This window comes from Salvelinus sp. IW2-2015, linkage group LG20 (genome assembly GCF_002910315.2).
Source record: "Salvelinus sp. IW2-2015 linkage group LG20, ASM291031v2, whole genome shotgun sequence".
Lineage (NCBI taxonomy): Eukaryota > Metazoa > Chordata > Actinopteri > Salmoniformes > Salmonidae > Salvelinus > Salvelinus sp. IW2-2015.
Genome location: NC_036860.1, coordinates 24725417 through 24752792, shown reverse-complemented (window position 1 = coordinate 24752792; position 27376 = coordinate 24725417). Strand labels below are relative to the sequence as shown.

The window sequence follows — 27376 nt, the reverse complement described above, 5'->3', positions numbered from 1 at the left end:
CACCTCCCAGACCAAGGCCCTTCTCCCATGCACTGATAACTGTGGGACCTTATATAGACAGGTGTTTGCCATCGAGTCATGTCAAATCAATTGAATTTAACAAAGGTGGACTCCAATAAAGTTGTAGAAACATCTCAAGGATGATCAATGGAAACAGAATGCACCGGAGCTCAATTTCGAGTCTCATAGCAAAGGGTCTGAATACTTATGTAAATAAGGTATTTCTGTTTTTAATTATTAATACATTTGCAAAAATGTCTAAAAAACAGTTTTCACTTTGTCACTATGGGGTAATGTGTGTCGATTTGATGAGGACTTTATTTATTTAATCCATTTTAGAATAAGGCTGTAACGTAACAAAATGTGGAAAACGTCAAGGGGTCCGAATACTTTCCGAATGCACTGTATGTTGTGGATGATGTGGCTTTGCTGCTGTGTCACAGTGTAGGAGGTTGTGTTGTTATTGCAGAGAGACAAAGACCACCTAAGGGTCAGGCCATGAATGGCCATTCAGACGTGACTCACTCACGTTCCCTCACTAAATCTCCACAACAGGCCTTTAATTATCGCCAATACAAAACATTTCAGAGTCCAGACCCCTTCTTAGGCATATTTAACTGACTTTGATTGCATCATGATCCAGTGCATTGCTGGAGGAATCTAAACAATCTGAGTCACTCTATGAGGTGGTCCCTTTACAGAATGACACAGTTAATCAGTAACACATTCTGTCGGTGGTTAGCATATGACATTATAATGTCACACAGATAAGCCATGGGGCTTGCCAAAGACTGAGCTCCTCCCCCAAAATACAGTATGTTCTTTTTAGGATACTGCAAGATTAACAGTTTTGGTGGGGTGGGAAAAGGAGCAGGGTCATAGTATTGTGTCGTGTCATCATCGTGTGCCAAAATACAGGCGAAATTCATCTGAACCGTTAACTCTGTGGTCCCAATTGGCTGTTAGGCAAGGTTACATACTTTGCTGTATACAGGCTCACATGGTGCAATAGAGTAATAATGCTGGCAACCGGACAAACAACCACTTTTGTTTGCTTGCTTGTTGGCTGATGGAAACGAAGGTTATTGCCTTGGCCTTGAGGACATTTGGGGAAAATCATTACTTTTTAGGTTACAAAATTCCCAACGCCGTTTGATTGTTGCACTCTAACAAAGAGGTTCAAATGTGCCAGTGCCATAAACAATGGAGCAGCTGTCGAGTAAATGCATTGGCTCTTTCTTTAATGAGAAGGCAAGGCCAGGGAGAGCCTGCTTGATCTTCAATGTAGCCGAGGAAAATGCCGTCGCCCATTATGCTGCGTGTATGACCGCGCGTTAGTCATTGAGTGTAATGTTCTGAATCTAATTTGTGTCGCTGAATGTCTGTTCCTTCCTTTGCAAGTGAAAGTCCACTCCTTTGCGCTCCATTGACCAATATCCATCTCCTTTCTTTGTGACGCTTCACTGAGTAATACGGTAGTACGTGCCTGAATTGTATAAATTAATTTGCCATTTGTATGAAGGTAATTGAAACCATTTTGAACGCGTTAAGTGCTGATAGAAGTGGTAGCTATTTGTGCCTCGTTCTAGAGGTGCTCATGTCACATCTTTCAAACCTGGAGGAAGTGGCGGCAGGAACGTCTTGGCCGACAATATGTAAGTAAATCTCATTTGGCTGTATGTCACATGGCTCTTGTTAGGTATGTGGCACAGTGACAGACAGAAAACTTTGGGGCACATGTCCCTGTGTTCAGCACTATGGTATTAGGGAAGCACAGATCATAAAACAGCAAGGGAACGAGAAAGGCCTGTAAATCTAATTTTAGGAAGAACTAGGAGGAGAAAGGAAGAATCTACTGTACAGTGGGGTCCAGAATTATTGACACCCTTGATAAAGATGAGCAAAAATGACTGTATAAAATATATATTTCAAATACTGAACTACTGTATACTCAACAAAAATATAAACACAACATGTAAAGTGTTGGTCCATGAGCTGAAATAAAAGATTCCATACATTTTCCATTGACACACAAAGCTTATTTCTTTCAAATGACGTGCACAAATTTGTTTACATCTCTGTTAGTGAGCATTTCTCCTTGCCAAGATAATCCATCCACCTGATAGGTGTGGCATATCAAGAACCTGATTAAACAGCATGATCCTTACACAGGTGAAACTTGTGCTGGGGACAATAAAAGTACTCTAAAATGTGGAGCTTTTTAACCCAACACAATACGTCTCAAGTTTTGAGGGAGCATGCAACTGGCATGCTGACTGCAGGAATGTCCACCAGAGCTGTTACCAGATAATTGACTATTCATATACCATAAGCCGCCTCCAACATCATTTTAGAGAATTTGGCCGTACGTCCAACCGGCCTCACAACCACAGACCACTTTAACCATGCCAGCCCAGGATCTCCACATCTGGCTTCTTCAAATCAAATCAAATCAAATTTTATTAGTCACATACACATGGTTAGCAGATGTTAATGCGAGTGTGCCCTGGGTAGCGACAAGTCGATGATGCGAATAGAATTAGGGAGTTTTGTTTTTTAGATTAAGCCTTTGTTAAATCCCCAGCTACGATGAATGCAGCCGTCAGAGGTGTGTGGTTTTCCAGTTTACAAAGAGATACAGAATAAAAGTTGGGGATGGTCAAGGGGCCAATCAGAGTGGGTCTGACCTGTGGGGGGGATGTATACCGGCTGTGAATTTATGATATGAACGAGATTACCGCTTGGGCTGATAAATGCGGTCGACATTTGAATTAGTGAGTGAGTTCTAGATGCAGTGAAGCAGGACGAGGCATTGAGTTCTTGTGGGTTGTTATGGATGAATTCACACCAATCTTGGTTCGTCTGTTAATCATTAAGGCTATACCCCCCGCCTCGATACTTCTTAACGTCGGAAAGATGTTTGTTTCTGTACGGCCGCCGACTGCATGAAGAACCAGCTGGCTGCAACCGACTCCGTTAGCGTCTCCTTGAGTTAGCCATGCTTTCCTTGTGAAGCAGAGCACGTTGCAGATCCCTGATGTCTCTCTGGAATCTTACCCGGTGCTCGGTATTATCAACATTATTTGTCAAGAAAGAACTGGACATTGGCGAGTAGTATGCTAGGGAGTGGAGGGCGATTGTGCCGTCTCCGAAGCCCTGACACCTGGAGGTACTGTAACGTGTTTCCCTTTTCGCGTCGCACTAGGGTCCGCCTGTGGGCTGGGATAGATCCATTGGTAATTGTGTGGGAAGGCAAAACACTGGAGTCCGTTTCGGTGAAAGTTCATATTCCTTGTGTATGAGACGATGATGAGTTTGACGTTAATCGATATTCAGAAGTAGTTCCTCTCGATAGTATGTATTGAAACTAAGATTACCCGGGAGTAACTGTGTAGAAATAACACGTAAAAAAACAAAAATACTGCATATTTTCTCAAGGACACGAAGCGAGGCAGCCATCTCTTTTCGGGCGCAGCGGTCTAAGGCCACTTGGCAGCGGTCTAAAGGCACTGCAAACTCAGTTGTCGACGGTGTCACTCCCGACGGACCTCGACACCCTGGTTTGAATCAGGCTCTACCAACGGCAGCGATGAGTCCATAGGGCGAGCACAATTTCCCAGCATCGACCGGGATGGCCGTTTGTGGCCGTCATTTGTCAAATAAGAATGGGTTTCTTAACTAACTTGCCTAGTTATTATTAAAGGTTTAAAATTTTTAAAAAAGTGACAGCATGGTTCCTGATTTGGCCAGTGGGAGGCCAAGCCTTGATATTCACCCACTAATCTTGTTTTATGGATTCGAATTACAGCCCTTTTGCCACCAAACACCAGCAAGTGCAGCGATTTATAGTAATTAATAGCCAAAAATATTTGGATGCTCCGAACCTATAAGTTTCACCGGCGATATATCGCATTAGATTTCCTGGCGTTAATGTTTGTTCAATATAGAGCCCACAGTCACACACCAATTGTTGACGTATCCTTATTAGTGGGCGGTAGGTGTGCTCGAACTCCCATGAGTGCACTTATGAAGGTCCTGTTCTGTGGCCATCTCATGTGTGTTCGAGGTCCTCTGTGCTGTCCATTGATTGACCAAGATTGATGGTGTCAAGTCCAGGACACAGGGTCCGCCTGTGCTGCGTTAAACTGCCCGGTGTACCATTAACAGCCATACAAGAGTATAGTATAGATATGGGTGGATAGTAGCGCACACACTCAGCCAAAATACAATATAATACAGCTCCGAGTCTTAAGTTCTAGGTGTAATGTGACTCGCACCCCAGAACAACGGTTTACTATTTTTATTGACCTAGTTGCGAGTGAGATGGTGACGACAGGGATTTATATAGGAGTTTAGTTATTCAGGGGGCTTATCAGGTTGATAGGATTATGGTTGGAGTTATAGGTATGTGGATATTCGGGGGTTGGGATTCATTCTGGGAGATCTTATATAGTGTAGGGTGTCTGGGAGTATTAGGTAGGGTGCATGTGGGAGTGTATAGAGATAGGGTTTTAGGGTGCTGTTAGGAGAGTGTTCAAGTTAGAAAGCGGACAGTTTAAAGCGTTATTGGTAAGCCGGCAGTTCGAACTCTTGACGTTTGACTACATTGAATGAGTGTCAATACAGTGAAGCAGTCAAGGCAGCAGGCGGCAGGTGGTTAGAGCGTTGGGCCAGTACCAAAAGGTTGCTGGACCGAATCCCCGAGCAGACAAGGTAAAAATAATCTGTTGTTCTTCCCCTAAGAAGACCCACTTGTCCTCGTAGGCAGTCTTGTAAATAACAATTATATTTGACTGATTTGCTAGTTAAATATAGGGTAAATACTATGACCCATAGGGCTCTGGTCAAAAAGTAGTGCATTATATACAAAATAGGGTGCCATTTGAGATGCACTAAAGCCCATGAGTCCTGTCCATCAGAACACACACATAGCCTCTGTCTAATACTAGGGATACATTGCAGGTTCCTTTCCGTCATCTCTCACTCCAGATATATAAAGCCCCTGTGATGTCTTTCTGGGCCCCATAAGAGGGGCGGGGGAAAAGAGAGAGGAGAGAGAGAGGGAGGGGGGGGGGAGAGATTTCTCCTCCTTCCTCTGGTACATTTTTACCTTTTACAGAAACAATTGTTTACACATGACAGCAATTTCATAATTGATCCTCCTTCCCTCCTCCATTCCTCCCATCTCTTTCTGTGCCTGCATCACCGGACATCTGGATTTGCAGTTAAAACAAAACCACCAAGCATCGCAATGTTCCGTCCCCTCATACAACCAGGCCAGTCTTACTCTATGACCTGCCCGTATGCATGGATTCTTTTACCTCCCCTGCAACGTGTAAACTTTCTGTTGGACCGAACCCAAACGAATCTATACATCAGGCCGAAGGAAGATGTTTAATAACCGGTCATAAAACTAATGGAGCTCCAGTTTGTTAAAATGTCAGACGCACTATTCTGTAATCAATGTCTTCAAGGTTGTTTCACAGCCATTAATCTTTTAGAAGAGCAATCACAACGTGATCTCATAACAAATATGACCTATTACCCTGAATGCTGTCTGCAAGTTACATTTAGGATGTATTATCATTGGAACCAATGGTGTAAAACAACTTTGTTTAAAAGAAACATTTGACAAAATAAATCAAATAAAATGGCAGCCAACTGTAATTAATGATTGAGTACATGAACTGTGAAACAATGTTAATGTCTCACATTATGCAAATGAAATTGCATTTGAACAATGACCTGAAGGTTATCTATCATCAGGGAGCAGGCTGGCACACTGAGCAGTGCTTTGCTTTAAGAGAGAAAAGCACGTAAATTCATTGTCCGTGAAAAACTAATCGCTGAGACGTGTTCAGTGTTAAATGCAAAATGTACAGTCTCTGACTCCCTTCTCATGTCCCAGTTTTGGTAAACTGAGGGTCACTGCCTTGGGATCTGACTAGGGCTGAGTAAACAGAGCTACAGTTCATTCGGAAAGCATTCAGACCCGTTGACTTTTTCAATTTTTTGTTTAAATCACAGCCTTATTCTAAAATGTATTAAAATAGTTTTTTCCCTCATCAATCTACACACACATACCCAATAATGACGAAGCAAAAACACGTTTTTAGACATTTTTGCAAAAAAAAAAAAAAGGAATATCACATTTACATAAGTATTCAGACCATTTACTAAATACTTTGTTGAAGCACCTCGGCAGCGATTACAGCCTTGAGTCTTCTTGGTACGGACGCTACAAGTTTGGCACACTGTATTTGGTAAGTTTCTCTCATTCTTCTCTGCAGATCCTCTCAAGCTCTGTCAGATTGTATGGGAGCGTTGCTGCACAGCTATTTTCAGGTCTCTCCAGAGCTGTTCGATCGGGTTCGGGCTCTGGCTGGGCACTCAAGGACATTCAGAGACTTTTCCCGAAGCCAAATCTGCGTTGTCTTGACTGTGTGCTTAGGTCACTGTCCTGTTGGAAGGTGAACCTTCACCCCAGTCCGTGGTCCTGAGCACTCTGGAGCAGGTTTTCATCAAGGATCTCTCTATACTTTGTCCATTCATTTTTCCCTCGATCCTGACTATGTCTCCCAGTCCCTGCTGTGAAAAACATCGCCACAGCATGATGCTGCCACCACCATGCTTCACCGTAGTGTGCCAGGTTTCCTCCAGGCGTGACGCTTGGTTCAGGCCAAAGAGTTCAATCTTGTTTCATCAGACCAGAGAATCTGTTTCTCATGGTCTGAGTCATTTAAGTGTCTTTGGCACTCCAAGTGGGCTGTCATGTGCTTTTACTGAGGAGTGACTACCGTTTGCCACTCTACAAAAAGGTCTGATGGTGGAGTGCTGCAGAGTATGGTTGTCCTTCTGGAAGGTTCTCCTTCTCCACAGAGGAACTCTGGAGCCTCGGTCAGAGTGACCATCGGTTCTTGGTCACCTGTCACCAGAATGCGGAACATATTCCAATCCGCGTGATCGAAGCAGTCTTGAAGCGTGGATTCAGATTGGTCGGACCAGCGTTGAACAGACCTGAGCGCGGGAGCTTGTTGTTTGAGTTTCTGTTTGTAGGCTGGAATCAACAAAATGGAGTCGTGGTCAGCTTTTCCGAAAGGGGGGCGGGGGAGGGCCTTATATGCGTCGCGGAAATTAGTATAACAATGATCTAGGGTTTTTCCAGCCCTGCAGGACCAGCCACCGGACAGCTGATGAAACTGAGGAGTAGTTCTGTCTGTAATAAAGCCCTTTTGTGTAGAAAAACTAATTCTGATTGGCTGGGTCTGGCTCCCCAGTGAGCGGGCATGGCTCCCAAGTGGGTGGACCTATGCCCTCCCAGGCCCACCCATGGCTGTGCCCCTGCCCAGTCTGGTGAAATCCATAGATTAGGGCCTATTGAATTTATTTCAATTGACTGATTTCCTTATATGAACTGTAACTTTAGTTGCTTTTATATTTTTGTTCAGTATATATTGAATGTTCAAATAATGGGGAAATTGCTCAGAGAATGTTTTATATTTTTTCTAGATTTTGTTTAACAAGAATAAACAATAAAAAAACATTCTCAAAACGGTAGGGATCAAAATGATTGACACCCCTGTTTTCAATAGCTTTAAATACTTAAATTGCGAGGATAATGGCACTGAGCCTTTTTCAAAAATGTTTAATGATTTGGAGAACACATTGGGAGGGATCTTAGACTATTCTTCCATACAAAATCCTGCCCGATTCTTGATATCCATTTTCTGCACATATGAACTGCCCTCTTCAATTCAAACCACAGGTTTTCAATAGGGTTTCAAGTCTGGAGATTAAGAAGGCCATCGCAAAATGTTTTGTGGCCAATTAACCATTTCTTTGTGGATTTTGAAGTGTTAATTGGGTTATTTTCTTGCTGGGAGATCCACTTGAGATCCAAGTTTCAGCCTCCTGGCAGAGGTAACCATGTTTTTGGCCAAAATGTCCTGGTACTGGGTAAAGTTCATTATGCAATTGACATTAAAACGGGCCCCAGGACCACCACAATATTTTACAGTAGTTATGGAGTTATTTTCTGCTCATGCATTCTCATTTCGACACCAAACTCACAACTGGTGTGCGTGGTCAAAGAGCTAGATTTTCATGTCATGTGACCAAAGCACCAGTTCCAATCCAAGTGCCAATGCCGTTTAGCAAATACCAGGCATTTACATTTGTTGGATGACATGAAAATAGAACTCTTTGGCCATGCACACAAGTACCAGATCTTGTTTTGAGGTGTTTTGACTGATGTAATGTCTATGCTAATATGGCTCAAATTAGCTATCTAGCTAACCAACAACTGAAACTTTGTATCTGAGAGACAATTGCTCATTGTGCAAATTGATATATGTTTTCAATAAACATTTAGAGACTAAATAGTTTAAATGTTGTCAACAGTCTAAGCCAACCCTGTCTGTTTTGTCCCATAGTTGCACCCACGTTGGTTTTGTTGCTAAACAACCAACCCATCTATTAAAACGGGAGTTTATTTCATGTAATAGGGTTGACCTTAAAATGAGAGACAGGGGGGTTTTTTAACCTTAAAATGAATCACTAATCACATGAAATAAAGAATAATCTTCAGAAATGACTTTGTCAACACAACAAAATAACTAGAGATTTACATTGATGGTGAAAACTCTGAGAAATGTTGTGGTTAAGTGGGTAAAATCTTCCTAGAAGTCACAGAGTATCCTTAGAGGGACACGTCAAAAGGCAGAATTTTGGCACTTCAGCAACTCTTTATTTAAACGGATTTATAGAATTTTCCATGTGGTCTATTTTAAAGGGCACTTAATTTAATACAGGGATTGGTAACTCCAGTCCTCAGGGGCCGGAGTGGTGTCACTTTTCCCCATCCCTAGCAAACAAAGCTGATTAAACTAATTGCGTCCTAAACTGAAGATCATGATTAGTTGATTATTGGAGTCAGGTGTGTTAGCTGGGGCTGGGGCAAAAAAGGGGGACACCAATCAGGCCCAAGGACTGGAGTTGATTTAATATAACATATTTGTGCACAAATTCTACCAAAAGGCACTCATTTCATGGAAGGATCCAGATACATTCCTATCTCTGATAAAAGATAACTTCAGAGGAAAGGAAAATATAACAGAGTCCAAATGTCGGTGAAGTTAATCTCTCCTTGCATTTGAAAGAAGGAAACTCAGACATTGGGTGTCAAATACAGAAGACTCCAGCCTTAACTGCTCAGATAATATTTATCTGATAAAGAAAACATCAGTGACCCCATTCAGTAGAGAAAATACATAAGAACATTGACTGAAATGTCAAATATATAGAAAAGGTTTGATAAACCTTATGCACAGGATCTGACCTTGGCATAAGTGTATAGACCTACTACTGTATAGCCTTCCTAGCTAATGTTGGTTCCCAGAACACTTTGGGAAACGTATTTGTCAAATGTCCAAAGGAGAATCTTTAGGGAAATCATCAATTTTCAGAACCACACAACATGACATACAGCTTGGACTGGAGCGTTTTAAAAGGAAACTCGTGAAAAATCCGTAACGACAAACACATTTTAGTTTTTATTTACATGACATGGAGTTGTGAACTACTGTCCAAGAGGAATTCTGTTCATGAATTAGCACCATTAGCTGGTCTTGACTTATGTCACCTCTTGCATGGGAGTTGAATTGACATTGATTTAACAAGGTTTTATCCCCTAACTGATATTTTCTGCACATCCCTTCAAAATGCTTTAACAATTACGTCAGAGATCTGGCTGGCTCCCTTGGTTGGCAATTTAGATGCATGAGTCCTACGGACTTCCCACTCACATCTCAAGCCTAATTAGCACCTTAGCTACAAACCAGCTATTGCAATCAGGACGGTGTACTGGGACCCAGAATTTCATTGTTTAAGAATGCAGGTGTTCTAGATCATTAACTCAGAGATATGCAAAGGCATATCTGCAGTCTGTGTAAAATAGAGGGCCGCCGAGGACCTGGATTGAAATTATTTACACCCTTAATAGAGATGAGCAATAATGACTCTATAAAATAAATTATTCAAATACTGAGCTATATGCCAAAAAAAACAGAAATGATATTATTTTATACTAATAGAATTGCTCAGAAGAAATATGAAGTAATACTTTTTTAATCAAAAAAGGTATGGGTCAAAATGATTGAAACCCCTAAAGATTCTTATAACTAAAGTAGTCATAAGTGTCGTATTTGGTCCCATATTCCTAACACGCAATGACTACAAGCTTGTGACTCTATAAACTTGTTGGGTGCATTTCCAGTTGGTTTTGGTTGTGTTTCAGATTATTTTGTGCCCAATAGCAGTGAATGGTAAAAAATGTATTGTGTCATTTTGGAGTCACTTTTATTGTAAATAAGAACAGAATATGTTTCTAAACACTTCTACATTCATGCGGATGCTACCATGATTAAGGGCAATCCAGAATAAATTGTGAATAATGTTGAGTGAGAAAGTTACAGAGGGTCAAAGATCATACCCCCAAGACCTGCTAACCTCCCCTGTTATTGTAATGTTGAGACGTCAGCATGTCTTGGGGGATATGATCTTTGACCCTCTGCAACTACTGTGGTTTATACAGTGTCTTCTGAATTTATTCAGACCGTTTGACTTCTCCACATATTGATACGTTACAGCCTTATTCTAAAATTAATTAAAACATGTTTCCCCATCAACCTACACACAATACCCCACAATGACAAAGAAAAAACAGTTGTTTTCTTTATTCAAATGTATTAAAAATAAAAACTGAAACATCACATTTACATAACTATTCATACCCTTCACTCAGTGCTTTGTTGAAGCACTTTTGGCAGCGATTACAGCATTGAGTCTTCTTGGGTATGATGCTACAAGCTTGGCACAGCTGTACTTGGGGAGTTTCTCCAATTCTTCTCTGCAGATCGTCTCAAGCTCTGTCCGGTTGGATGGGGAGCGTTGCTGCAAAGCATTTTTCACGTCTCTCCAGAGCTGTTCGATTGGGTTCATGTCCGGGCTCTGGCTGGGCCACTCAAGGACATTCAGAGACTTGTCCCGAAGCCACTCCTGCGTTGTCTTGGCTGTGTGCTTAGGGTCGTTGTCCTGTTGGAAGGTGAACCTTTGCACCAGTCGGAAGACGTGAGCGCTCTGGAGCAAGTTTTCATCAAGGATCTCTCTGTACTTTGCTCTGTTCATCTTTCCCTCGATCCTGACTAGTCTCCCAGTCCCTGCTGCTGAAAAACATCCTCACAGCATGATGCTGCCACCACCATCCTTCACCGTAGGGATGGTGTCAGGTTTCCTCCAGACGTGACGCTTGGCATTCAGGCCAAAGAGTTCAATCTTGGTTTCATCAGACCAGAGAATCTTGTTTCTCATGGTCTGAGAGTATTTAGGTGCCTTTTGGCAAACTCCAAGTGGGCTGTCATGTGCCTTTTACTGAGGAGTGACTACCGTTTAGCCACTCTACAATAAAGGTCTGATTGGTGGAGTGCTGCAGAGATGGTTGTCCTTCTGGAAGGTTCTCCCATCTCCACAGAGGAACTCTAGAGCTCTGTCAGAGTGACCATCGGGTTCTTGGTCACCTCCCTGACCAAGGCCCTTCTCCCCCGATTGCTCAGTTTTGTGGGGCGGCCATCTCTATGAGAAGTCTTGCTGGTTCCAAACGTCTTCCATTTAAGGATGATGGAGGCCACTGTGTTCTTGGGGACCTTCAATGCTGCAGACATTTTTTGGTACCATTCCCCCGAACTGTGCCTCGACACAATCCTGTCCTGGAGCTCTACAGACAATTCCTTCGACCTCATGGCTTGGTTTTTGCTCTGACATTCTCTGTCAACTGTGGGACCTTATATAGAAAAGGTCAGTGCCTTTCCAAATCATGTCCAATCAATTGAATTTAGCACAGGTGGACTCCATTTACATTACATTTACATTTAACTTTTTCATTTTTCATTTCATTTGACTCCAATCAAGTTGTAGAAACATCTAAGGATTATCAACTGAAACAGGATGCCCTCAAGCTCTATTTCGAGTCCCATAGCAAAAGGTCTGAATACTTATGCATATAAGGTATTTATGTTTAGATGTTTTTTTTTTAAACATTTGCAAACATTTCTAAAAACCTGTTATTATGGGGTATTGTGTGTTGATTGCTGAGGATGATTTTTTAAATCCATTTTAGAATAAGGCTGTAACGTGCATATCCCACTCTTTAAACTTCATTCCTTGACAAGAGTCACTAGAGACTCAATGCAACAAGAGGATAGAACACATTTCAAACTTTGCTTGTTAGGGTGAGGTTGCAGAAACAATGGAATGGAGAGAGGGGTCGGAGATCAGCCATTATTGATGGCGACCCTGGAGCAATTAGGGTTAAGTGCCTTGCTCAAGGGCACGTCGACAGATTTTTCACCTAGGGGAAACCTTTTGGTTACAGGCCCAATGCTCCTAATCGCTAGGCTACCTGCCACCCTGTGATTTGTCAGTGGGCACGTCCCAAATCACACCCTATTCCCATAGTGCACTAGTTTTGACCAGATCCCTATGGGCCCTGATCTTAAGCAGTGCACCACATAAGGAATAGAGTGTCATTTGGGATGCCACCAGTGACTTTTTATAGTGCCAGCAATGCAGTTTGGGTATTGGTCTAACTGGCCTAAGGAAGATTTTCTGAGAAAGCCTTGTCTAATAATGTCTTGGTACAATAAAATCCACAAGCATGATATCAGATGATCAGCACTTGCACTGCACAAAGTCATGGTACTGTAAACCCTTGAAAGCTATTTTTTTTTTTACGTACGCTAAGCAAGGATGTCAATGGCCTAGAACAGTGGTCCCAAAATGTTTATAGTCCCGTACCCCTTCAAACATTCAACCTCCAGCTGCGTACCCCCTCTAGCAACAGGGTCAGCGCACACTCAAATGTTGTTTTGTTGCCATCATTGTAAGCCTGCCACACACACACTTTACGATACATTTATTAAACATAAGAATGAGTGTGAGTTTTTTGTCACAACCCGGCTCGTGGGACGTGACAAAGAGCTCTTATAGGACCAGGGCACAGATAACAAATAAATAATCATCAATCATTTTGCTCTTTATTTGACCATCTAACATATAAAACTTTATTTGTTCATCAATAATAGTGAATAACTCACCACAGGTTAATGAGAAGGGTGTGCTTGAAAGGATGCACATAACTCTGCAATGTTGGGTTGTATTGGAGAGTCTGTCATAAATCATTTTCCTCACACAGTCTGTGCCTGTATTTAGTTTTCATGTTAGTGAGGGCAGATAGGTACAGTGCGTGGTTGCAAAGGGCATCAGTGTCTTAACAGAGCGATTTGCCAAGGCAGGATACTCTGAGAGCAGCCTAAACCAGAAATCTGGCAGTGGCTTCTGATTAAATTAAAATTTCACAGAACCGCTTGTTGCAATATCAATGAGCCTCTCTTGTTATCGGTAAGTGGACTGGAGGCAGGACATGAAAGGGATAATGAATCCAGTTGTTTGGGTCATCCGTTTTGGGAAAGTACCTGCGTAATTGCACACCAAACTCACTCAGGTGCTTCTCTATATCACATTTGACATTGTCCGTCATCCAGCTATGACGCATAGAATTCACTGGCTTGTATGTGAGGCAGTAATTATTTAAAAAAAATCTCCTGCCATGTCACTGATGCGTCATGAAACAGTGTTGTTTGACGAAGACATTGTCTGTATCGTTTTTTTGGCCCTTTCCCCCAGCATTGTCCCAGCCATATCCGCAGCAGCAGGAAGAATTAAGTTCTCCACAATAGTCTGGGGCTTGCCTGTCCTAGCCACTTGGTAGATCACCATATAAATCGCTTCTAGCCCCTTCTTATTAACGGTATCTGTTGCTTTATATACATGTCTTACTACTCGAAAATCGTCTTAATTCTCGCTCAAAAAACTCCCGTGGCTTATTTTTCAAATTGGCATGTTTTGTTTCTAAATGTCTGCACAAGAGTGAAGGTTTCATCGAGTTGTGAGATAGTACTTTTGCACATATAACACACTGTGGGTGAGGAAAGGCACTACTCTCAACATAAGTGAACCCCAATTCAATGTAGTTCTCATCCTATTTGCACCTCTTCATTGGTCCAATGTCCCTGTCTGTTGTTTGGTGCTTTCCCGGGTAAGTGGGCAGTAGCTCTTCGGCTGCATCAGATTCACAACTGTCAGTGTCCATGCTAGCTGGACTAACAACAAATGTAGAATTACTGATGCTAGCATTGGATGTGCTCGTGGAAGCAGAACAACTTGTGTCATCGACAGGTGCAGGTGTAGTACCGCTGGTAGTAGCAGTACTACCAGTAGAGCTGGTATGTGTCTCTTTGGACACATTACTTTCTTCTTTTTTTTTTAATCATTTATCCATTATCGAGCAATCGGAATAAGCAGCAGCTACGTTTGGCTACATACGGACCGTTAGTAGAATTCCAGCGAGCGAGTAACGGTTAATGCAATTGGATGTTAATTATTTGACCAGCCTACCTGTATTTGACATTGTGTTGTTATTTTTCTGAACACTAGATGGTTTAATTTGATTTTTTCCGGTGAAACGAGGCTAAATCAGGCGACAAAAAAACCTCACCCAAATGTCTAGCCCCGTTGGAAAATATAAATGGACGGTTTGAAAATGTGAAGATATTCCCAATTTGCGAATATCTGGCCTAGAACATGAAAGAGGCTACTTCAGGTGAACTTGAGTCAGTCTCCCCTTGTGAATCTAAAAATTACACCCCTGGTTGCAATGGTAGTTAAAGAGTCTGGCGGCTTGCAGCTGAGACAACACCTGGAATCCCTCAGTAGCACCACAATCTCTGATGAAAAACAAATGTCAACGCCCAGCACACTCCAGGACGCCACCACTGTTTACCCTGACTGACTATTGGCTACTGCCAAGTCCCCTGCTGGCCCCGACTCTTTCAGAACCTTAGAAATCGACCCATAGGACCCATATTTTGAGGTAAAGTAAGGTTGTTGATGAGCTGTTAGTCAGTTATGAAAAAAAAAATATATATACTGTATAAATATATATATATTATTTATTGTATTATAAATTGATATTATACAGGATTATACAGGAGAAGCTTATTATATTGATATAATTTGACCCCCACAGTAAACTACTGTCTTGTTAGTATCCTCATCATAATGTGGGTGTTGAAAAAAGTACAACAGATATGCCAACATAGACAGTCTGTCCTGTGTCATGTAGCAAAATTGTAGCAGGTTTGTTTGGGACTTCTTGACAGAGCAGAATTATGTGGTAACGGTCACATTTCACAATGAAAGCATGGCAGCACGCTACACTTCATTCATTCAACACTACTTTCCCATGCGAGAGGGCCTCACCACTTCAAATTGTATAATAAATGGAAAGTGAACAGAACACCTAATAGATACAGACTTTGTGGGTGTTTGGGCTAACAAACAGCAGCCATAACGACACAAAGTGGTGAGTCTGGCACACTTGAATAAATCAAATCAAATCAAATCAAATCAAATCAAATTTTATTAGTCACATACACATGGTTAGCAGATGTTAATGCGAGTGTAGCGAAATGCTTGTGCTTCTAGTTCCGACAATGCAGTAATAACCAACAGTAATCTAACCTAACAATTCCACACTACTACCTTACACACAAGTGTAAAGGGATAAAGAATATGTACATAAAGATATATGAATGAGTGGTGGTACAGAACGGCATGGCAGATGCAGTAGATGGTATAGAGTACGGTATATACGTATGAGATGAGTACTGTAGGGTATGTAAACATAAAGTGGCATAGTTTAAAGTGGCTAGTGGTACATGTATTGCATAAAGATGGCAAGATGCAGTAGATGATATAGAGTACTAGTAATATATACATATGAGATGGGTATGTAGGGTATGTAAACATTGTATTAAGTGGCATTGCTTAAAGTGGCTAGTGGTACATTTTTACATAATTTCCATCAATTCCCATTTTTAAAGTGGCTGGAGTTGAGTCAGTATGTTGGCAGCGGCCGCTAAATGTTAGTGGTGGCTGTTTAACAGTCTGATGGCCTTGAGATAGAAGCTGTTTTTCAGTCTCTCGGTCCTGCTTTGATGCACCTGTACTGACCTCGCTTCTGGATGATAGCGGGGTGAACAGGCAGTGGCTTGGGTGGTTGTTGTCCTTGATGATCTTTATGGCCTTCCTGTGACATCGGGTGGTGTAGGTGTCCTGGAGGGAGGTAGTTTGCCCCTGGTGATGCGTTCTGCAGACCTCACTACCTCTCTGGAGAGCCTTACGGTTGTGGGCGGAGCAGTTCCGTACCAGGCGGTGATACAGCCCGACAGGATGCTCTCGATTGTGCATCTGTAGAGTTTGTGAGTGCTTTTGGTGACAAGCCGAATTTCTTCAGCCTCCTGAGGTTGAAGAGGCGCTGCTGCGCTTCTTCACAACGCTGTCTGTGTGGGTGGACCAGTTCAGTTTGTCCGTGATGTGTAACACCGAGGAACTTTCCACCTTCTCCACTACTGACCCGTCGATGTGGATAGGGGGGTGCTCCTCTGCTGTTTCCTGAAGTCCACAATCATCTCCTTTGTTTTGTTGACGTTGAGTATGAGGTTATTTTCCTGACACCACACTCCGAGGGCCCTCACCTCCTCCCTGTAGGCCGTCTCGTCGTTGTTGGTGATCAAGCCTACCATGTAGTGTCATCCGCAAACTTGATGATTGAGTTGGAGGCGTGCATGGCCACGCAGTCGTGGGTGAACAGGGAGTACAGGAGAGGGCTCAGAACGCACCTTGTGGGGCCCCAGTGTTGAGGATCAGCGGGGTGGAGATGTTGTTACCTACCCTCACCACCTGGGGGCGGCCCGTCAGGAAGTCCAGGACCCAGTTGCACAGGGCGGGGTCGAGACCCAGGGTCTCGAGCTTGATGACGAGTTTGGAGGGTACTATGGTGTTAAATGCTGAGCTGTAATCGATGAACAGCATTCTCACATGGGTATTCCTCTTGTCCAGATGGGTTAGGGCAGTGTGCAGTGTGGTTGCGATTGCGTCGTCTGTGGACCTATTGGGTCGGTAAGCAAATTGGAGTGGGTCTAGGGTGTCCGGTAGGGTGGAGGTGATATGGTCCTTGACTAGTCTCTCAAAGCACTTCATGATGACGGAAGTGAGTGCTACGGGGCGGTAGTCGTTTAGCTCAGTTACCTTAGCTTTCTTGGGACAGGAACAATGGTGGCCCTCTTGAAGCATGTGGGAACAGCAGACTGGGATAAGGATTGATTGAATATGTCCGTAAACACACCAGCCAGCTGGTCTGCGCATGCTCTGAGGACGCGGCTGGGAATGCGCCTGGGCCTGCAGCCTTGCGAGGGTTAACACGTTTAAAGGTTTTACTCACCTCGGCTGCAGTGAAGGAGAGCCCGCAGGTTTTGGTAGGGGGCCGTGTCAGTGGCACTGTATTGTCCTCAAAGCGGGCAAAAAAGTTGTTTAGCCTGTCTGGGAGCAAGACATCCTGGTCCTCGACGGGGCTGGTTTTCTTTTTGTAATCCGTGATTGACTGTAGACCTGCCACATACCTCTTGTGTCTGAGCTGTTGAATTTCGACTCGATTTGTCTCTGTACTGAGACTTAGCCTGTTTGATTGCCTTGCGGAGAGAATAGCTACACTGTTGGTATTCGTCATGCTTCCGGTCACCTTGCCCTGGTTAAAAGCAGTGGTTCGCGCTTTCAGTTTCACGCGAATGCTGCCGTCAATCCACGGTTTCTGGTTTGGGAATGTTTTTATCGTTGCTGTGGGTACGACATCGTCAATGCACTTCCTAATGAACTCGCTCACCGAATCAGCATATTCGTCAATATTGTTGTTGGACCGCGATGCGGAACATATTCCAATCCGCGTGATCGAAGCAGTCTTGAAGCGTGGATTCAGATTGGTCGGACCAGCGTTGAACAGACCTGAGCGCGGGAGCTTGTTGTTTGAGTTTTTGTTTGTAGGCTGGAATCAACAAAATGGAGTCGTGGTCAGCTTTTCCGAAAGGGGGGGCGGGGGAGGGCCTTATAAGCGTCGCGGAAATTAGTATAACAATGGTCTAGTGTTTTTCCAGCCCTGGTAGCACAATCGATATGCTGATAGAATTTAGGGAGTTTTGTTTTTAGATTAGCCTTGTTAAAATCCCCAGCTACGATGAATGCAGCCTCAGGGTGTGTGGTTTCCAGTTTACAAAGAGTCAGATAAAGTTCGTTCAGGGCCATCGATGTGTCTGCTTGGGGGGGAATGTATACGGCTGTGATTATGATTGACGAGAATTCCTTGGTAGATAATGCGGTCGACATTTGATTGTGAGGAGTTCTAGATCAGGTGAACAGAACGACTTGAGTTCTTGTGTGTTGTTATGATGATCACACCACTTCTCGTTAATCATAAGGCATACCCCCCCGCCCCTCTTCTTACCGGAAAGATGTTTGTTTCTTGCGGCGCGATGCATGAAGAAACCAGCTGGCTGCACCGACTCCGTTAGCGTCCCTTGAGTTAGCCATGTTTCCGTGAAGCAGAGCACGTTGCAATCCCTGATGTCTCTCTGGAATGCTACCCGTGCTCGGATTTCATCAACCTTATTGTCAAGAGACTGGACATTGGCGAGTAGTATGCTAGGGAGGGAGCGCGATGTGCCCGTCTCCGAAGCCTGACCACGAGACCGCCACGTTTTCCCCTTTTTCGGCGTCGCACAGGGTCGCCGGCTGGGATCAGATCCATTGTATTGTGTGGAAGGCAAAACACTGGATCCGTTTCGGGAAAGTCATATTCCTGGTAGGAACGATGATGAGTTGACGTTAATCGTATATTCAGTAGTTCCTCCCGACTGTATGTAATGAAACCTAAGATTACCCGGGGTACCGATGTAAGAAATAACACGTAAAAAAACAAAATACTGCATATTTTCCAAGGAACACGGAGCGAGGCAGCCATCTCTTTTCGGCGCCGGAAGGTTTGAGGCATGAGCTGGTGGATAGTTGCAACACAATCTCACACTCAATTCGTGCAAATATGTACAAAAAGTATTTCAACAGATTTAGCGCATTTTTGTGTGGCTTAATTGGTGTGAAAAGACACACATTTTTGTCATTTGTCGAAAAATGCACCAATTTTCATGCCACTTCATTCATAGGAAAATTATTTTGGGGGTGGCAAACTTCGGAACAATCTTTCAAAGGTTTTTAGAGCAATGCACGATATGCAATGGTCTTCTACAAACAAACGGGTTAACAGCCCAATATTGTTAATCAACCAGGTTGTCACCAAAATAATTATACTATAATAGTAGCAGTTTTGTATTTTTATTAATGCCAATACTGTTTTCTTTGCTTGTTTTCAGTTAATAGTTTGGGATACTGGGCCACTTGTAGTAGCCCTACATGATTTTCTTCATAACGCATTTCATTTTTCGTGGAGCCTACATTACACAATTTTCTTCTAAATGCATTTAATACAAAGCTCCACTTTTTAGTGTACATTACACCATTTCTTTCGTAATGCATTTTATACAAGGCTATGTCGAGTTTTATAAGGGTTGCCAGATTGGAAAAAACAAACAGATACACTACAGGTCAAACGTTTTAGAACACCTCCTCATTCAAGGGTTTTTCTTTATTTGTACTATTTTCTACATTGTAGAATAATAGTGAAGACATCAAAACTATGAAATAACCCACATGGAATCATGTAGTAACCAAAAAAGTGTTTTATATTTGAGATTTTTCAAAGTAGCCACCCTTTGCCTTGATGACACGCTCTTGGCAATCTCTCAACCAGCTTCATGAGGTAGACACCTGGAATGATTTCAATTAACAGGTGTGCCTTGTTAAAAGTACATTTTTGAGCCAATCAGTTATGTTGTGAAAAGGTAGGGGTGGTATACAGAAGGGAAGTTAGGAACCAATATACACAGGCAGTTAGGAAAGCAAATGCTAGCTTTTTCAAACTGAAATTTGCATCCTGTAGCACAAACTCCAAAAGGTTCTGTGACACTGTAAAGTCCATGGAGAAAAAGAGCACCTCCTCCCAGCTGCCCACTGCACTGAGGCTAGGAAACACTTTTACCAACGATAAATTCAAGATAATTGAGAATATCAATAAGCATTTTTCTACGACTGGCCATGCTTTCAACCTGGCTACCCTTACCCCGGTCAACAGCAACTAGCCCAAACCTCCCCCATTTCTCCTTCGCCCAAATCAAGATAGCTGATGTTCTGAAAGAACAGCAAAATCTGGACCCCTACAAATCAGCCGGGCTAGACAATCTGGACCCTATCTTTCTAAAATTATCCACAGAAATTGTTGCAACCCCTATTACTAGACTGTTCAACCTCTCTTTCATATCGTCTGAGATCCCAAAAGATTGGAAAGCTGCCGTGGTCATCCCCCTCTTCAAAGGTGAGACAGTCTAGACCCAAACTGCTACAGACCTATATCTATCCTACCCTGCCTTTCTAAGGTCTTCGAAAGCCAAGTTAACAAACAGATCACCGACCATTTCGAATCCCACCGTACCTTCTCCGCTATGCAATCTGGTTTCCGAGCTGGTCATGGGTGCACCTCAACCACGCTCAAGGTCCTAAACGATATGATAACCGCAATAGATAATAGACAATACTGTGCAGCTGTATTCATCGACCTGGCCAAGGCTTTCGACACTGTCAACCACCACATTCTTATCGGCAGACTCAACAGCCTTGGTTTCTCAAATGACTGCCTTGCCTGGTTCACCAACTGCTTCTCAGACAGAGTTCAATGTTTCAAATCGGCGGGCCTGTTGTCCGGACCTCTGGCAGTCTCTATGGGGGTGCCACATGGTTCAATTCTTGGGCTGACTCTTTTCTCTGTATAGAGAAAAGAGGTCTTCTGTTTCTCCACATTTATTGATGAATTAATTTCCCATCATGAAAATGCATCCCCATTACCCAATCAAATACCTTCATCGTAACAAAAAAAAATCCAATCTGGCAACCCTCAAAATCCGACATAGCACCAGTATCCCAAAGTATTAAGCAAAAACAAGAATGGAAAAGCGCATTTGGCATTAGTTATCAAAAATAGAAACGTGAAGCTACTATTATATTATATGTATTTCAGTGACAACCTGGTTGATTAACAATATTGGGTTGTACACACGCTTGTTTTTTTTATATAAATAAGTATGGGACACAAACAAAGAACACCATTGCCCAAAATGCGTTGCTCCAATAACTTTCAAAAGATTGTTCCGAAGTTTGCCCCCTTAATTTATTTTTGCCTCTGAATGAAGTCACACATAAATGTGTGTATTTTTCTACGAACTAAGTCACACAAAACGCACAAGAACGCACAAAATCTGCTGAAATACATTTTGTACACATTTGCAAGAATTGAGTGCGAGATTGTGTTGCAACAACAGGTGTCACTGTGCACACACACACCAAGTTTCCGCCTGGCAACTTCAGACTGCAGGCGTACACTTAAAACGGACATTGTACATGATGAGCACATCCAAATGAAGAAACTCTCTTGGCACTGTCACCGACCGTGAAGAGACCTGGGACTGAGCCCCTGTCAGTCTGCCCTCCAAATTCGCTGCAATGTTCTGCTGCATAGCCTCGACAAATACCTTGCATAGCCTACAGTAGCTTAACAAGTCTAACAGCTAGGTCTATATGACGAGAGGGACGCTCAGAATAGAGGGGAACAAAACATCTGTGTGTAAAAGAAACGAAGGACCTTATCCATGGTGCTTTATTAACAGTACACCCCCCCCCCCCCCCCCCCKCGGCAACTATCCTTCTAACGACTGTAGGTTAATTATCTTGCGATCCTGGAGACCAGGAGCTAGGAGTGTGTATATGTCCGATGTCGAGCTGCTCTCCAAATTCTCTACAACACTGCTATTTTGCAGCCCATTATAAACCAAGACTAAACCTACAGCCGTCCACTAGATTGAGTACCCATAACCCATTAACTAACAGTAGGTTAAAGTGGGCAAGTGAAAGTAAATTAGACTAGCATGTCGGCATTATAGGCCTATCCAACAGCTGCGAGAGGAGAGAAGCAGGGATTTTAAGTGTCTGTGGAAGGAGAGGCAACTCAAGGATCACTCCTACAAAGCAGCATATAGGCGCCGTTTAAATATATTCATGGGTGGATTCTCCCATTCTTGAAATAATCATTGATCTAAATATACAGTATATATTAGATCAATGATGAGCAATGATCATAGTCTATAGAAATAATCACTGATCCGACATGACTTGGTTGGTAGCCTAGCGTAAAATCTCCTTTCACTCGTCTATCGGTGATGTCTTCAAGGATGGGACGAATGGAGGACACACAGGTTATCTCAAAACAGGGGCATAGTCTCCATTATAGGCTTGCATTTGTCTCAGCTACACCGCAAACGTAGGCTACTTGATCATCGTATAGAGGCTAGTGTCAACTCTAGACCTATAACAGGCTATAATAATGGACCGTAAAATTGCTGTCTCAGACGTGGCTATGCAGGCTGCAAGGTGTCTTCCATCACAATGGTTCGGGGGTAGCCCGAGAGCTAGACAGGGACTCACAATTCTTCTCGATGCAATCTGTGCATTCGGCTACATTAACAAGATAATAAACCTAGACCTATGAGGCTACTTCACTGGAAATGTACATAAAACACCATGCCATTTTGCACAGATTTGTAAATTAACCTTCCGTTTCAACATAATAGGCTAGGCCTAGCTGTTAGACTCTCTATGCAAAGTGTTGGCATAGGCACAGGGGATTAAGGATAACGTTGTAGCGAATTTGAAGGGCAGCCTGCAGGGACTGATGCACACAACTCCATGTGTTCCCAGTCAGTGACAGTAAGGAGAGAGTAAACTCCATTTGGTGGCCTGACAACGCACCACGGCCGCTAGAATGGTATAGCATTACTTTGGGGATATCTGGTGTGTGTGTGTGTAACTTCGCCTCCAAGGACCACATTAATTTACCACTTTATTGTATAGTGTAGGCAAGGCTAATCTCCCCCCAAACTGAAGTGGTAGCGTCCAAATGAACCACATACTTAGAAAGCACCCGTTTCCCCAGCCACACCAATATAAAAAATATATATTTTACAAACGAATCAAAATAAATTAGAAAACGATTCAAATCTAAATTTTACAGTGTAGGAAAATTTGAATTTTAAAACAGTTTTCCATTATTAAATTTAAACAAGTGGATCAGAAAATGGAGAACTTGAGAAATGTAAACTAATATTATATTATTCAATTTGAAGGAGTGCATTAGATCATTAGACTGGAAAGCATTACATGGATCCCCATCTGTATACGTTTTGGTATTATTCCATGGCAAATAGCCATCTGAATTCACAATTAGGGTAGTAGACAGTAACTAGCCCCCTGGGGTAACTGCCCCCTGGAATTCATATAAAGACCATAGGATGTCCCAAAATTACTGTTCTTGCTTATCAAAGAATGTCCTCTGTGTCATCACAACTTTTGGAGATATTTCAACAAAACGATGTGGTGATAAGTTGATCAAATTTTTTGTAGATATATTCCAATGAGGTTAGATTTATAATTTGTTTTTAATATACAAGGAAAGCCTTAAGATACAGTCCACCCCCCCCCCCCCCCAATAGCCCCTGTTTCTACCTGTCATTTAGAAAATGACTAGCCCAGTTAGTGCTAGTTTATGCTAACTTGCTAGCTAGCAACTTCACTAGCAGTAAATGCTAGCCAGCTAGCTAGTTAGCATAATATGCTAGGAGTACTAGCTAGCAATCTTACTACCAGATCGTCTGAGGTAAAATACATTAAAAAAGATAACTTAATTTCAGTTGTAAATGTTTCCACTAGTGACTGATAGCTTTACAGTTAATGCAACTTTATAGCCTTTTAGCTATTTTACAAAGTATTTTATGTCATATAGCTAGATAGCTACCTACATTTTTAAGAGAGCTTTTCAATTGGCATCTCTCCCCCTGTTTTCAGGCACAGGTGGGGACTGGATTAGGTGTGAGCAGTGCAGGATGTGGGTTGTGGTCCAGTTTTACTAGGGATAGCTTTATTTGTGACCTACAGATACAAATTACAATCGTGCAATAGCAGAGCATAAGAGAGTTGCCACATCAATTTTACACAGAGTTAAGTTATTGTTATTAAATGTTATATTCCAATGTCATTTAATCGTATTATTTATATTCCATTCCAATGATTTACCCCGGTAGAAGATTATGGCATAGGGTTTCACACAAGTGTGTTAAAATCAATTTAATCAGTTTCACTTAGAAATTCTTTTTTAAAAATGCCCATTTTCTAAAAACATTTCATGAAAAAACTAAGAAAGTGTAAACTGTAGCCATTTATTTCCCTTTATAGTTTATTTGCCTAACCACATACCATTTTTTTCCAAACGTTTCTTTTTTTTTTGTGTCAGCAATTAGACATTGTTCTTAGGTGGGGCTAGTTACCCCCTAGTACCCTATGCGGTGGTGCCAAATTAGGCTAGATGAAAGACATTAGACCAAACGCATCGTGAGGGTAAAGCAATCGTATTTCGACATGAGAATAAATACATGGGAACACATTTACATACCCTCGAAATAGTTAACGGTGTACTGAAGTCTCTTCCACCGACCAGTCGAAAACCCCAAGGTGAGGGTCCATTCAATGTCACGGTGTGGGGCATAGCTGATCTATAAAAATAATATCCGTAAGAACTGGGCGATAAACTGTGCGAAATAACTAGGTCCACTACCTAGGAGCTGCTTGGCAACACTGTCTGTCGCAAAACTTTCTTCCCTACTTGATTCAACCTTAAATAATGATGTCGTCTCTGACGTGTGATGGGGATTTGCGCTATGAAAACGCTTGACTGCCCGCTTCGTACAGAGTTGACTGAATGGGAGGGACGTGAGCGCAACGAAACGCTTGCCTGACGACTCACCCTGAATTTAATTCCGCTGCTCCATCGATCGTTACAAAGAAACGTCAGTTGACCAGAGTGATGTGGATGTGTAGCCAGGCAAACGCGACTCTATGGAAACAAGTCCACTCTTTATGGGTTGAGGATGACAGACACTCTAGTCTAGAAGTACCTACTGTATTTTTTTAACTAAAGAAAAGAAAAGTAAATGATTGGGATGGCTATTATAAAACAGTTCCCAGGGTCCAGTTAGGGGTGGGGTGTGTGTGTGTGTGTGTGTGTGTGTGCGTGTGTGTGTATGTGTGTGTGTGTGTGTGTGTGTGTGTGTGTGTGTGTGTGTGTGTGTGTGTGTGTGTGTGTGTGAGAGAGAGAGAGTGAGAGAGAGTGAGTGAGAGTGAGGGACAGCATTATTTGTTCAAAACACCACCATTACCATTACTCAGACTACGGAGAGATAATCTATTGTGGACTATAACCTACCCAGATAAAGCAACTGAACAATAGATAGAACTGAAAAATGATCATGTCAGCAGCTGAGATTGATTGAAAAAATGACAATGTGGGTGCATTCAAAAACACACCATGTCAATTTATTATGGGATCCTCTGGTCTCTTCCCTCATTTCATCAGGCAATTATACAGTGACTCACAGAGTATGATTTCTGTGTGTGAGTCTATGACCTCATAGACATTCCAGCATGGCTAGGCTAGCCCTGTCTCCGAGCAAAACAGACATGGGAAGTGAAGATGTGTCTGAGTGTATACTGGAGAATACTATTGAGTCAGAGTGAGTCAGAGGGAAACATATCTATACCTGCCTCCGAGTAGCCTGACTGATGTAACTGATGTCTAATGATAACATTTCGAATGGTATTGGAAAGTGTGTGTGTGCCTGCATGCGTACGGACGTGTGTGCATGCTTGCGTGTGCGTGAGTTTGTCTGTGATCACAATCGTTGGCGGCATTTTGCTGTTCTGTCTCTTTTCTCAATCAAATATGATTCAATGGGTTTGAAAGGTATACACACTGATTAAAATGAATGTGATTGTCAATGAGAGCCTATCAAACCAGTGATATTTGAAGTGTCCTACATGCTAAGGAGCCATAGTAGACTTGTAGGAGACTGAGATGAGTCATTTGTGTTGCAACCTGGAGCTGTTCAGCTCTATTGCCATGCCAGTGTCTGGAGAATGACTTAATCTCTGTCAATGCAAGTGTTGCACAAACTATTGGTCATCAACCCTTCTGTTTCTAAACAATATATGTAAATTATGCCCATTCTTCCTTTTAAACACAGTCGTAATGTCTCAACACCACTAGTTTAAGGCCTTGTGTATGGCCTGCAGATGTACAATAGGTAACATTTTCGGTGAAGTGAAAAAATCGAAGGTTTGTCTTTGTGTCTCACAGCTTGTTTGAGAGATTCATGTCGCCAGCGTTGCAGATGCTTCGCGGTACAGTATGAGACAGTATTACAGACAGTGGGAACAATGGTGGCACTGCACATTCACTGTCTAAATGTCCCATAGGGAAATTAAAACATTTATGGAAATAATGCAGTTTAATTCATGTGGTTCGAAAATGTTGAGTGGAACATTAGAAGCAGATGTAATGGTTAGACAACCACAGAGCCAAATGATCTCTAGTTAACCTCAGTTTATAGAGCAGGCCTATACAATGTGCCCATCAGCCACGACTCATCGGGAGAGTGAGTTATGGTGATAGTGACAATGAATAGGAATGTGATGATGGTAAAGATGAAAAGGAACTATTTGCAGCTTTTCCCTGCCTGCTCAGGGTCAATTTACTTTGCTATCCGTCACTGTATTTGAAGAGTTTCATTCCAAAATGCTATGTATCAATTTTCAGAAATATTGGTAAATTAGCTTTTATTGTTTAAAGAAATTATGAAAGATGGGTGTGTTTTTTCATTATCTAATCATGGCATGGGGTTGATCAATGACAGACATGTATTTGCTTAAAATCTATCACTTCCCACTGACAACACACTGGTTAAATCAATTTTGTTTCCACATCATTTCAACTAAATAATTAAGGAGATGATTTAGAACATCAATATTAGATGTATTTTTTTACAATAATATGAAATCTGTTTGTAAAACATTTACATTTGACATTTTAATCATTTAGCAGATGCTCTTGTCCAGAGTGACTTACAGTAAGTGCATTCATCTTAAGATAGCTAGGTGAGACAGTGCATTCGGAAAGTATTCAGACCCCTTAACTTTTCCACATTTTGTTACGTTACAGCCTTTTTCTAAAAGTATTAAATCATTTTGTGTCACAGTGCCACAGTGTCTCCTGACCCCTCCTGTCTCAGCCTCCAGTATTTATGCTGCAGTAGTTTATGTGTCGGGGGGCAAGGGTCAGTCTGTTATATCTGGAGTATTTCTCCTGTCTTATCCGGTGTCCTGTGTG

The 27376-nt window shown here is 42.3% G+C and overlaps 1 protein-coding gene across 1 annotated transcript in view; it reads right to left on the bottom strand.

Moving 5' to 3' along the window:
• LOC111981560 (PDZ and LIM domain protein 4) overlaps window positions 1-24930 on the bottom strand; it is a 90141-nt gene extending 65211 nt beyond the window's left edge. Inside the window, exon 1 of the mRNA XM_024012880.2 lies at window positions 24608-24930. Coding sequence (XP_023868648.1) covers window positions 24608-24700 — 93 coding nt within the window. The 5' untranslated portion in view covers window positions 24701-24930. The remainder of the gene's footprint in view (window positions 1-24607) is intronic.
• Between the last annotated feature and the right edge of the window lie 2446 nt (window positions 24931-27376).